The 13,178-nt window shown below is 41.5% G+C and overlaps 1 protein-coding gene across 1 annotated transcript in view; it reads right to left on the reverse strand.

Moving 5' to 3' along the window:
- LOC309338620 (uncharacterized protein) overlaps positions 1–13,178 on the reverse strand; it is a gene marked incomplete at its 5' end in the record, with an annotated part of 131,770 nt that overhangs the window by 88,007 nt on the left and 30,585 nt on the right. The window contains 2 exons of the mRNA XM_081855940.1: positions 10,159–10,319; positions 11,740–12,490. Coding sequence (XP_081712066.1) covers positions 10,159–10,319; positions 11,740–12,490 — 912 coding nt within the window. The remainder of the gene's footprint in view (positions 1–10,158; positions 10,320–11,739; positions 12,491–13,178) is intronic.

Consider the following 13,178-nt stretch of genomic DNA (forward strand, 5'->3'; position numbering starts at 1 on the left):
AATTTGCAAGCCGTGCCTGTCTCTACAAACCTGCCAAATAGCTCAAGTGTGTAATTGTACTTTCTTTTCTCTCTCTAAAAAAATCCCTCCTTAAGAAAACAAAATAGCTTTTCTTAAGTTTGGTTTCGGCTTTCAATGACTCACAAGTTACTCCTTATTGGGGCCCTCTTGTTTATATGCAGAGCATTTAGGACACGTACTGAAATGTTATCCCTACAGAAAGCTCAATAGCTCTAAAACCCCAGAGCCCCCAGTGCAGAGGAACAAGTAGCACTCTGTGCCAACTTTACAAGCCTAGAATAGTGCTGAGAAGCTGGCCAGCCAAACTCCTTGTTTTTGGAGGATGCTTACCAGCTCATTTTTGCTATCTGCCCTGCATGCTCAAATATACCTCAGCGGAACTAATAGTAGCTAAGGTGCAGTCAAATGGCCTGAACACAATTCAACTCTTCAAAACTCTTTTCGAAAAGTAGTATAGAATAGAATGGAAATTTGGTCATGTATGGTTTTGACTGGTGGGGCAGAGTGAGTGGGTGGAGTCATACATCTCCCCCAGTAAACAGCCACCACTGGAAAATCCAAAGGCTCTGCTCCGGAAAAGTGAAAATATGCATAGGGCTGGGCCTGGGAAGGACCCAAATGTGTAAACAAATCCAAGCCAAGCCCCATCTCTGCAATGGAGTCTTAGGGAGGAAAGGGATTTATCCAAATTTTTAAGAAGGTGCCATGGACGGGGTGCAGAAAAGAGAAGAGCCCACTGGACTTTCTCTGTTTCACCTCAAAGAGTCCCCTTCATAGCATGAGGAAGGAAATAAAGGGGATGTGTAGACTGGGTAAAAGCTGCTGCCTCCATTGCTTCTGCCCAGCCCTCAGTGTAAGTGTTCTTAAATGAGTTTGTTCGCTCCTGCACACCTGGTTTGGTGTGAAGGCATCTGGTGGTGGTGCTCTAGGGAAGGGAGAGACTCAGCTCCCTTGCACAGTGGTTGCCTGGGATCACGTTGCCCATCATCCAGGGGACATTGTGTGTTGGGTAAATCTTACCCTAGGAGCCCATTTCTCAGGAGCTGAATCGCTCTCATTTAAGAGCAGCAGCACCATACACCTTCCTGCACCACTTAATGCATCAGGTTAGCAAGGAGTGTGCCTAGTGGCTCGTGGTGCTGTGGTGAGGCGGGGTGGGGCCCTGGGTGGTGGCCCCCTGTGAGCTCCTGGGCCTTTGGTCTGGCCCGATCTGGCCTGCCTAAGAGGGCCAACACAAAAGCGGTGTTAGCCTCCTGGGATGTGAGCACCATTGAGAGGGAAGGACAAGGAGAAGAAGCCTTTCTTTTACATGCCACAATATTTATCAAATTCATCATCTCTTGACCTTGGTACTTTATCAGTGTTGTTTTCTGTCAAATGACATTTGGTGCCTATGAATCAGCATAAAAAGTGGAACAAAAAGTGAACATTGAGCAGTCTAACAGATCTACTTCTATACTATTTAACAGCATTTGAATACAGTTTAATCACCAATTGCCATGTGTGGGTGGGGAGTAGAGAGATTTAGCTTTTTCTGGATAATTTTGGTTAGGAGCAGCTTTCAGATTACCCACCTCTGATAACTCACATGAACACTTCAGAGTTGAGATGATGCAGAAGGAACAAGTCCTTCAAATGTTAATGTTCTCTTGCCTATTCACAAGATTAGCTCAAGGTATTTAGTTAACAGAAGCGTCAATTCACAAGAAGAAACACAAACTGCAACAATGAAGTGCCTGTCTCCACCTGGTGTCCATTATTCTACATTAACTAAGCAGTCCAAGTAAATATATGAACATATTTCCTGAGTACCATTATCTTTATATTCTTCAACAAGAGTTAAGAATTAGGTTTGTATGCTGCTATTGTTGTTGGTTTTCTTGGAAGGCAGACTTCAAAAGCAAAATGTGAACATTTAAATGCTAAAATGCTACAAAATTTTGAATTTTATGTTTCCTCCTGACATATTTTTCACCTGAACACTGGGTGGAATACTGAAAGAGAGCACTGAAATAGTTCGCGAACTGCTCTGCTAAATCAGAAATGCAGACCTTGACTCAAAATGATGAGATTATCCATTGAGAGAAGGGCTGGTGAAGCATGAAGTCTGAAGTGCTTCAATAGTGCTTTTGTCCTTAGGTCAGTCCCTCAGGGAACGCTAAATGCTGTGTCAGCAAAACGAAGATGCATTAAGCTGCAGGGCTGGGTGCCTGTATATGCGGGCACATAAAATGGTCTTCCTTCCAATGCACCAAGGGATTTTGTGGGGATGAAGTCTCTGACAGTTACTGGGGAAACCACCCTGATGTAGGAGAAGGATGGGCCCTGACCAGTGGCTGAGTTCATCTTCAGAGACTGGTGATTTCAAATAACAACTGGCTGCAAACTAGTAAAACTAGATTACTTCCACACCTTCTGGATGTGACCATATCATGGAATCTGAGAATCATGGGTATTTTAAGAGGATAACTCAAGGGGTTTCAGACCTATATGCATAGATCTCAAGGAGGTTCGCAAAACAAAATTACAATATAAAAAAACAATATAAATTACAATGTAAAAATAAGAACCAAAACCCTCCATCACAGGGTCAGGTTTTGTAAATAAACCATATATCCTAAAGACACCACAGTCTCTGCTATCCCTTATTCCAAGGAAACCAAACCCTGGAATCCCTGAAATCTCACCCTGCTTGGAGATTGGGGTGACCTGCAGCAATATAACAAATTCAGGTTGCATGTTAATATGCCATACTGAGAACATCAAATGTTATCTTCCAGCAGTTGTGCTGTCTGTTGGTGTATAATAGATAAGAATTGTGAAATAATTACAAATTAAGTGTAGATGATAAAAGGTTTTTTTAATAAAACCATGTGCATGCTCTTGATACACTTTGCTCTTTTAAAGAATCTGTCTTCTTACACCATCACCTGAATGCATGAAACTCAGATATAGCTATCTTAATTGCAGTCACATTTTTAAAAAAGCAACCTGCTCTATATTTTAAATATCTGAAAGTACATAGAAGCTGAAGTAGAAAAATGAACCTAAAGCCAAGCAATGCAAGACTCCAGTATACATTTTAAGGACAATTTCTGTTTTGCAGAATTTGCATTAATCTTTTAACTGGCAATAGCTTAAGCTGAAACTTGGATTAGATTTAGACACATGGTAGCAATGTGTCGTCCATTTTCCTTCTGATTGCCTTCCAAACAAGTGCAACAACTTTGTCACTTTTTACAATTCCACAGAACTTTGAAAGAACAATCACTAATTCTGCTCACAGCTGCGTTCGGTGGAGGGAGGTGGAATGAAAGCATGGTCACTATTGTTTGTGACTAATCATCCTAAAGAAACTTGTTGGCTCGTTTTCACGTTATTTTCTTTTCATGTTTTGTCCTCCATTACCACAAAATGCTTCCGCTATTATGGTGCTAATAAATTTCTCGGTGGGAAACTATTAAAAACTATAACTGATGTAAAAAAAGAAAAGAAACAAACCTCTCTTTAATCAGTTTCTCATGCCAAAGCTTAGCAGCAGTGAGCTGGTCATATGCAACATAATAAAAAATAGTTTTAATCAGTTCCTTGCAAGAGCACTGGCTCAAATGCTGTTCGGTGTTTTCCCATTGCTATTCTGCCTATAGATCAGGAGTAGCCAATATGGCGCCCTCAAGATGTTGCTGGACTACAACTCCCATCATCGCTGACCATTGGCCATGCTAACTGGGGCTGATGAGAATTACAGCATCTGGAGGGCATAATGTTAGCTAACAAAGTTTTAGCCCAGAGGTTACCAAATTGTGGTCCACGAGCTTTGTTCAGGTATTTTGTGGCACATCTGTAAAAATAGAATTAAAAAAACTTTACAGCATTTAGCAGAGCACATCACAGTCTCCAAGACCATCAGCAACTTTGAAATGGCCAAGGGGGTAGGGGAAGTTGGGGAACCATTGCTTTAAAATTTTATGAAATTGAGAAATATATACAGAAGCCTGTAGAAAACATAGTAGTGAACTTTGCAATGGAGGCCACATCAGTGGTAAATATGGAAGTGAGAGCTGGACCATAAAGAAGACTGACTGCCAAAGAATTGATGCTTTTGAATTATGGTGCTGGAGGAGACTCTTGAGAGTCCCATGGACTGCAAGAAGATCAAACCTCTCCATTCTTAAGGAAATCAGCCCTGAGTGCTCACTGGAAGGACAGATCGTGAAGCTGAGGCTCCAATACTTTGGCCACCTCATGAGAAGAGAAGACTCCCTGGAAAAGACCCTGATGTTGGGAAAGATGGAGGGCACAAGGAGAAGGGGACGACAGAGGATGAGATGGTTGGACAATGTTCCTGAAACTACCAACATGAATTTGACCAAACTGCGGGACGCAGAGGAAGACAGAAGTGCCTGGCGTGCTCTGGTCCATGGGGTCACGAAGAGTCGGACATGACTAAATGACTAAACAACAACAACAAAGGGAAGCTAGACTTCAGGGACCAGGCACTCAAGTGTAACACTGCCTGAAATGATTTTGGAACAGGTTTTTCCATATTATCATGCAATATAGAGGCATAAATGAGCAGTGTGTATATCTAGCAATTTGCAGACACTCTCAGCCACAAATCTGATAAATGACAGAGGGCGGGAAGAATGGATTTTAGAATGGAAAGCAAAATTTTATAGAATATTAAATTCTGATTAGTATAGCAGGGTGAACCTAAGAGTTTTCCCTGAATAGTCAGGTGCAGAACATCAGGCCCATAATCTGAGCCAGGTTCACCGGTAAAATGCTTTGTCCGCCAGGACTCAATCCTGGAAAACAGGGTGAATAACAAAGATAACTGAACTTCCTCTGAGCTTTTATGGAATGCTTTTCCTTTAACAGTCGATATACACTGAAGATTGTGGGGTATCAAAGTTTTCAGCTAAATTCTGCATGGTTCTAGGCAGTCCTGTGATTAACCCCACCCCTCTCTCTTTTAAATGACCTACTGCGTTCCAGTGTATAGAGCAGGATGGCATGGTGGTCTTCTATCAAGAAATAAACTCATAAAAGGAGGGGGAATATCCTTTAAAGCACAGGATGGCCTCCAAAGTGGAGCAAAGGATTTTGTACAGTGAGATGTGAATCTTGAAATGCTGCAACATCTTCTTTAAAACCTGTATAGAACCAAAAATACCTCCCTATCAGATAGAACTGGGCTAAGATGTTTTGGAAGGAATAGACACATTGGGACCCTGGCACAGGTATTATGTTTCTAAAAACAGGGAAAGCACACTTTCAAACTGTAGTGAAGAAATGAAAGAAGAATTTTATCCAGTTTGTTCTGCCAAACATGAAATCAGAGAACTAACTAAAGCATTTGAAGTATTTGGGTCAACACAATAGTTCCCACAGTGGGTACAGCATAGAATATGGCAGAGTACACGGGGTAATTACTGAAATACCAAAAAGGGAGGATCCTTTTTCCATGTTCACGCAAGCACAGCCCATTAATATTCCAGCATCCATTACCTTCCAACAACAGCAGGAAATTTGATAGATGAAAGGCGGGAGCACTTATCTTCAGTTTACAATCCAGTATTAAAACATTTAGACCAATATATCTACTTACAGTGGCAATGTAATATCATTGTACAGGACACTGTGGTATCCCAGAAGATGGTAGTCAATCCTATACACTTATTTATGAGGGTAGCAAGTTTTTGTATTTGATACTTAGTTGAGTGAGACAATAAGAACTTCAAACTCTAGTTTCAAACATTTGCTTTAGCAATGGAAGAGGAACATCATAATTAGCTAAAGACTACATTTGTTTTACAGAGACCTTGCAATATTGGGGTTGGATAGTCTTTATGAGGCTGCGGTCACACCACCATTTACTGCGCACTCACTGAGTTTCCAGTGAGAGCCAGTGTGGTGTAGTGGTTAAGAGTGGTGGACTCGTAATCTGGTGAACCGGGTTCGCTTCCCCGCTCCTCCATATGCAGCTGCTGGGTGACCTTGGGCTAGTCACACTTCTCTGAAGTCTCTCAGCCTCACTCACCTCACAGAGTGTTTGTTGTAGGGGACAAAGGGAAAGGAGAATATTAGCCACTTTAAGACTCCTTAGGGTAGTGATAAAGCGGGATATCAAATCCAAACTCTTCTTCTTCTTCAGTGTTGGGTTTTTAATCCAAAACAATAAGTATCCTGCAATTTGTTTTACGATACAGTCGTACCTTGGAAGTCAAACGGAATACGTTCTGGAAGTCCATTTGACTTTCAAAACGTTCGAAAACCAAAGTGCGGCTTCTGATTGGGTGGTGGAAGCTCCTGCAGCCAACCAGAAGCCACGGAAGCCCCACTGGACATTTGGCTTCCAAAAATAGTTCCCAAACCAGAACTGAATGCCCAGTGAATTGAGACAGCCAGACCTATTACTATCCACATTATTTTCTCATATACTTTAAGCCACTGAGAGCAGCAACAAATATTTCAAAAACAAATCATGCATAAAGAAGTGTGGATCTCTCGACAAGGTTTTGTACCAGATTTGCAGATCTGTGGCTCATCTGCAAAAGTAGAGCTTAATATTGAACCACCCTGAGATCTCTGGGTATGGGGGTATATAAATTCAGTAAAAACAAACAAACAAACAATTATCTTCCATATTCTTACCAAGCCCCCTCCCATCTAAGGCATCGCTTAGTTCCTGGGCTTGTACTGAAGGAAGCCTCACTACAAACAGTGTGTGTATTAGACTGGCAGAAGGACAGGAAGCAAAGAGTCAGAAGTATTCGGGGGGGGGGGGAGAGAACAGAGCTTGCACAAAATTTTTTAGAAAGCCAATTGGACAGCCAGAGAGAAGAAGAAAAAGGAAAGGCCTGTGAGGAACAGAGACAGATGGATAAGTGTGTGCCACATAGAAGACAGACAGACAAGAAAAGTTGGGGAAAGGTTGGGAAGAAGAAGAAGAAAAAAGGAGGAGGAAGAGGAGGAGGATTAAGATCTGCCTTTTTCCTGAAAGTAAGGTAATCCCTGAAGACAGAGCCTTCTCTGTAGTGGCACTTTGGCTCTGGAATGTTCTATCTCTAGGGGAGTTTGTCTGACGCCAGGTGGCAAAAAGGGCCAATTGATTTCAACACAGCTTTATCAGTTATGCTTTAATGGCTTGTCTTTTGTTTTGATGGTTTGCATTCTCTATTTTGAGTAACCATGGGAATCTTGGATTTTTGAGCAGGGTACCAAATAAATAAGAGGTTTCGCCCCACAGTCTGGTGATTACACGGCTAGGAGGGGTGGGAAGCCATGGAATTCACCAATCAAAGTGTTGGCTACAGTCCTCTAGTCATGCTAAGTATCACTGTGGTAAAGGAAAAAGGAACTCCAATCAGATCCAGTGCTGAATGCAAACAGTTGGGGAAAATTACTGGAAAAACACATGCAAACCACATCAGTGATAATGTAGTACATTAGACCTCCTTCCAAAACACCTAATGAGCGAGACAGGAGCCACAGCAAAATAAACTTCCTAACGGGGAGATATTTTAGGGCAGGACTACTTGTCTAGTGGTTTGACATGATCCAAATTAGTTCAGCAGGGCACTTGTTGTGTACATTATCTGTGATACTGGTGACCTATGTGTAATTCCAGACAGCACTTTCCTGAATGTTAAACAGGCTGGTTGGACAGATCTAATATTCACAAATCACAGCCAGCCACAGTCATTCCTGTTAGTTCAGCCAGGCAGAACCATGGCCTGTAGAATCAGGAAAGGATAGGCAGTCTGAAACAGCAACTGTTTCATGAAATCCACCTACTATTTTATATACCTCAACATCAAACTCCCATGCACTTTGTTGAAGATACCATGTAATACTTTGAGTCCTTCTCAATGTGCATCTGAAATAATGGATTTTGTACCAAACAATTTTAAGTACTGTACTTTATAACATAAATAAAAATGAATGCTGCTGAAAAAGAACCTGCCACATCTTCAGATTTTGAATGTGCATATGAAAATTGAAAGTTTCTTGGATTGCAAATGTATATAGAATTCTATTTTGTGCTACTCCACTATGCTGCTAGGAAAAACATTTTTTTTTGTTACCGACATGCCTTCTTGTTATAGACTGCAAGCTTCCCTGATCAATTTAAATTTTACTTTTTGTTACCTGCAGCCAGAAACTAACCCACCCAACTGATAAACTGCTGTTTAGCAAAAATGTCTCTTATAAGCTGGAAATCCACAGCTATGTAGGTTGCATGATTAATTTTAGCTGATGTGGTTTGCAGGTGGTTTCTGGATGCCATGAGCATGGCTGGCACATTGCAAAAGAAACAGGATGCATGCTTCAGATATCTAATATTACACGCGCATAATTAATGTGGTCCACATGTTGTTTGCAAGATGTTTATGAGGTCTTGATGTGGTGAGGGCATCACTGATGTGGCTTGCTGGAGATTTACAAGAATTTTTTCGATTTGTTTTTGTTCAGGGAGAGGTTGATCTGGACTCTACAGTATATTCATCACTGCTTGGAAGTTTCTAACGATATCTTGGCACACTACCAACAGTTAACAGCATAATATGGGCATTTTTTTAAAAAAGGTATCTGATTCTTGAAGCCACGAGGGCTTTTTAAGCAGCTAGGTGTCCATCATATTCTCAGAAGGACAGACCACCCACATGAGCAGTGAAATGACAGATAAAAATCTGTTGAAATCAGGTGAAAATACCTATGTTTTGCCAACACCAGCTGGGATGAAAAGCAGCCTACCTCAATGCATTCCCATCTTTGTTATTTTTGTGGGAAGATGAGTTGAACTGAAAGTGAATAAGTAACTGTGTAAGCAGAGTCCTCTTCAAAGAGTTATTTCTTTCCCACTGGTAAGCTGGTTCCTAAACACCTACAAAGGAAATGTCTGTTGGAGCGAAAAACGCTGAACAGAATCCATGTTATGTGATATTTTGATTCCCCCAAGGACTGAGAAGTGAAAGAACCAGCTCCCTGAATGCTCCCTGAACGTTTTTTCGAGCTTTGCTTGGAATGTTTATGGAGTGGGGTTATAATCCTTTGATTTGCATCTCTCTTCTTCATCTTCTTCTGCTCAACATAGTGGCCAGGATCCAAAGAACAGTACAACTAGTGCTGTGTGCCAAAAGAAGGCTTGAGCTTATGTTTTTCAAACAGCAGCCAACATGCCTTATGGAACACATTGTTTGTGAAACTAAGGATGCTTTCAGAAGCAGTTTGTGAACTATATTGCATGCAGGCCTGCTCTTCAATAATAACAAAACCCCCAGAAAATCCCATTGGGCATGCTTAAACCCTACAACGTACCTAAAGTTGCTCTCTGGACTATGGCTATTAAGTGTAGGTCAGCACTGAGTGATTTGAAGAATGTGCCCATGTAGAAAAACACACGCACTTAGTGCTATCGCCGATATTAATCTAAGTAGAATCTAGGTCAAATTTTCTTTGGCATCACATGTTTGGAATCTTGCTGAAAAATTCTGGCAGCTTTTCCAAAATCCTACAAGATTCTGTCAGATCTGGGTCACATTCATCACCTATAGCATCAAAGAGATGGGGTGGCACACACAGAGAAAGAGAAAAACATGGAGAGAGAGGGAGGAGAGAGCAGGGGCTGGGAGGGAGATATGGGGTACAAATAACTAGAGAAAGTGATGAGGTTGCAGAAAGAGGAGGGGCATGTAATAAGGCAAACTCCACCCACTTCTGGCTCTGATCCCAACACCACTGGAATAAAGTGCCAGTTTACCTCTAAGAGTGGCTGGGGAAACCCAGCTAGATGGGCAGGGTATAAATAATAAAATTTGTTGTTGTTGTTGTTGTTGTTGTTGTTGTTGTTGTTGTTATTGTTAGATAATGCAGTCCTTTGCAGGAGAAAAAGGTTCCCTACTCCTTATGTAAATGAACTTTTAAAAGCTATGGGTTGTATATGTCTGAATATGGGGAATCTTTTTTATGTACAGATAATATGCTGATAAGTAATCAGATATAGAAAAAAACATAAGGAAATGTATTTCTTTTTAAATTTCAGGCATGAAATCAAACAATCTACTTCTGTTGTTTGCTTTTACAGAAGATCTCACTTTAACTCAGGGGGATCTTAAGATAATATTCCTGTACCTGAGGTAACTTGACCTGGATGAACTGTGTTGGCTCTTTCTCACTCTTATGCACGTGGAAGTTTTCCTTCAGAGATTTGATGTTGTACATACGATCGTTAGAGAAAGGAGACACAGGCCTTGTGAAGATTTTCTTGTGTTGTACTTTAAAGGCTTTAGGCTCTGTTAGATATGGAAATGAGGGAGAGAGATGGATTTTCGACAGCATTCTTAAAACACAAGGAAAAACATGTAATGGCTTCTATACTGTGGGCGTGCTACATGTATTGAATTCTCACTGAGAAAGGATTTCCCCCTGAACACACTATTCTCATTTATGCCAGGGGTGGGGAAACTTTGGCCCTCCTGATGTTGCTAGCAAGCATGGCCAATGGTCAGGGATGATGGAAATTGTAGTTCACCAACATCTGTTTATGCATACTTGGTGTTTGCAAAGAGTGAATTCATTACTTGACTGTGGATCCTTATCACCACTGACAAGATGGAGATATCAGCATGCCTAAGGAAACCCCAAGGTTTGCAGAAGTACCAAAAACTTAAAGGAGCAAAAGTTCAGGGGGGAACCCTAAACATAGTCCAATAAAGAATGATCATGCTCAGTGACCACAGAATGCTGACCAATGTTGAGAGGTGGTAAAATGGAAGAGTATGGCAGATGGGGGAATGAATGAGGAACGGAATGGATTTTCCTGGAAGAGGGCTTGGATAACTGGTTCCCACATTACACCACATGGCAATGCTTTGTTACAGTCCCATTTGTGCAAGTGGAATTTTGAATGGTCAGGATGGTAGTCAGTGCCAAAATTCTATGCATAAGAGATGTCAGCAAACACATGAAATGCCTCAGCACACTGCAGGCTCAAAGTCCACATGGCTTGAAAGACTTGTCAGACTTGGTAGTATAGAGCAGGCTTCCTCAGCCTTGGCCCTCCAGATGTTTTGAGACTACAATTCCCAGCATCCCTGACCACTGGTCCTGCCAGCTAGGGATCATGGGAGTTGTAGGCCAAAAACATCTGGAGGGCCGAGGTTGAGGAAGCCTGCTATAGAGTAAGATCACAGCAGTGACATCTCTTTCTCAGACTGCTAACTGGCCATTTATGTCTTCTATTCTCTTGCAGGCACAAAGCAACAATCCCATCTTTGCATGCCAGGATTTTGCATTCCAACTGGATAGGTAAAAGGAAGGTCACGGGGTATTGAACTGGAAGCATTGCCAAGTGGATTGCACTGTGAATCATTTGGGAGCTCAGTGTTCCTGCTATGTGTATATGAGGCTCGATTATGTATGTGAAATAAGTTACCTTACAGATGCCACCTTGGGAGGCTTAGTCCTGAAAGATAGCATGTAAGTACCTTAAACAAAATGCCTTTGTAAGATTTTTAATGGTTCACTACAAATGCAAGGTTGATTTGACCTTAAAAGGCACATTCATCATGGTTGCCAACTTCCTTTTGGTAAGGAAAGGCTTGCCGAGTTCTCCAAAATTTGCCAAATGACAGATGCTGCTGTAGGTATTTAAAGGGGGGAGTGAGATTAAAGTGTGTATTTTTTTTTTTTAAAGGCTGAAAGGCAAGCTACCTGTCCAAAGACCACGAGGTCTCTCACTTAGTCCTGGAATGAATGGCTTGTGGGGGCTGTTCTGCAAAAGACCATGTTGTTTGAGATATACTGTTCTCTCTCCTCTGGACATATTTCGTAAAGACTGGAGCAGCATTTTTTCCTCTTCCTCACGAAGAAGTTTAGGTAACATCATTATGGAGTTGAAAACAGTTGACAGTTTATTTCCTTTATTTTCTTGTTCTTCTGCACATCTTAGATCTTTGAAATGGGATTGCTCAAATCCTCTTTTGCCCTTATCCAAGTTCTTCTGAAAAGGCTCTGGTAGACATATCCTTTGAAAAACAAACCAGCACCCATCATCAATCTGTTGCTCCTTGTTGGAAGTTTCTTGAGTTGCCTTCTCTCCATCAGGCCATTTATTGACTAGAGTCTTTCTAAGGAACTCGATGACAGCTGCTGCATCTCCTCCTTTGACCTGGCAACTTCTCAACAACCTTAGAAGCACAGCTGAATTCTCTACTGACTGGATGTGTTGTGAGTTTAATGGCTCAGAATGATCCACGATAGACCTCCGTTGAGCTTCTTCCACAACTTTACTGACATTTGGACCTTCTATGATGCATTCCTGCTGAATCCCACAGTCATATTCTAAAAACTCTTTGAGCAATTCCAAACCAAGCATGTCCTGAGTTTTATGTACCATAGAACAGGAAGCAAGTCTTCTCATGTGTTGGAGTAGGTCGGTTTCTGCAGCCAGACGCAGGAGGTGCTGAAAAAGAAAACCCAAAGACAGGTCACACTTTAGCCATCTCCTCTTAAGATAATCCTGGGAGAAATAATTAGTTCAGTACAAATCAAGTTTCATCCCAAATAGTGACTCAAACAGATTATTATTATTATTCTTATTAAAAATGGGGAATTAATTCAAGTATGTGTAAGTATGGACAATGGACAATCTTTCCCACAAATTTATCCCTACATCCTTTCAGAGCTGGCAAGGGAAAAGAGATCATAAACAGCAGTGCCCATACATCATAAACAGCGGCACTGTTAGCTAGCTCCATGGGTGGCTTGAGGCTCAGAGTTGAGAGAAATGCCAAACAGTGCAACACAACAGGGCAGCAAAGCTCAAATGGCTTGCTTTAATCAAACCCATAGAAATCAGTAGGGATACTTTGGAATATGCTGTTAAAGCTACAAGAGATGGGGGAAAGACTATTTTGCTTCCTGGGTATGCTAAATCTTATTACAACTAAACCAAGACATGGACAATTTGCTACACTTTTAAGAGTACCTCTAATAAACCATGGCTTGGTATTATGTGCAAACTAAACCTGTGCAAGCATACCTTTAGGGACAGTTACATGCAAATCAAAACAGCCCCCAACCCCTCTTATCCTTGAGTTTCACCTGTGTCCCCTTGCTTTCCCTCCCCAGCTGTTTATTATGGCTCAGCT

The sequence above is a fragment of the Podarcis erhardii genome (assembly GCF_964252035.2).
Source record: "Podarcis erhardii genome assembly, chromosome: 3".
In the NCBI taxonomy this organism is placed as follows: Eukaryota; Metazoa; Chordata; class Lepidosauria; order Squamata; family Lacertidae; genus Podarcis; species Podarcis erhardii.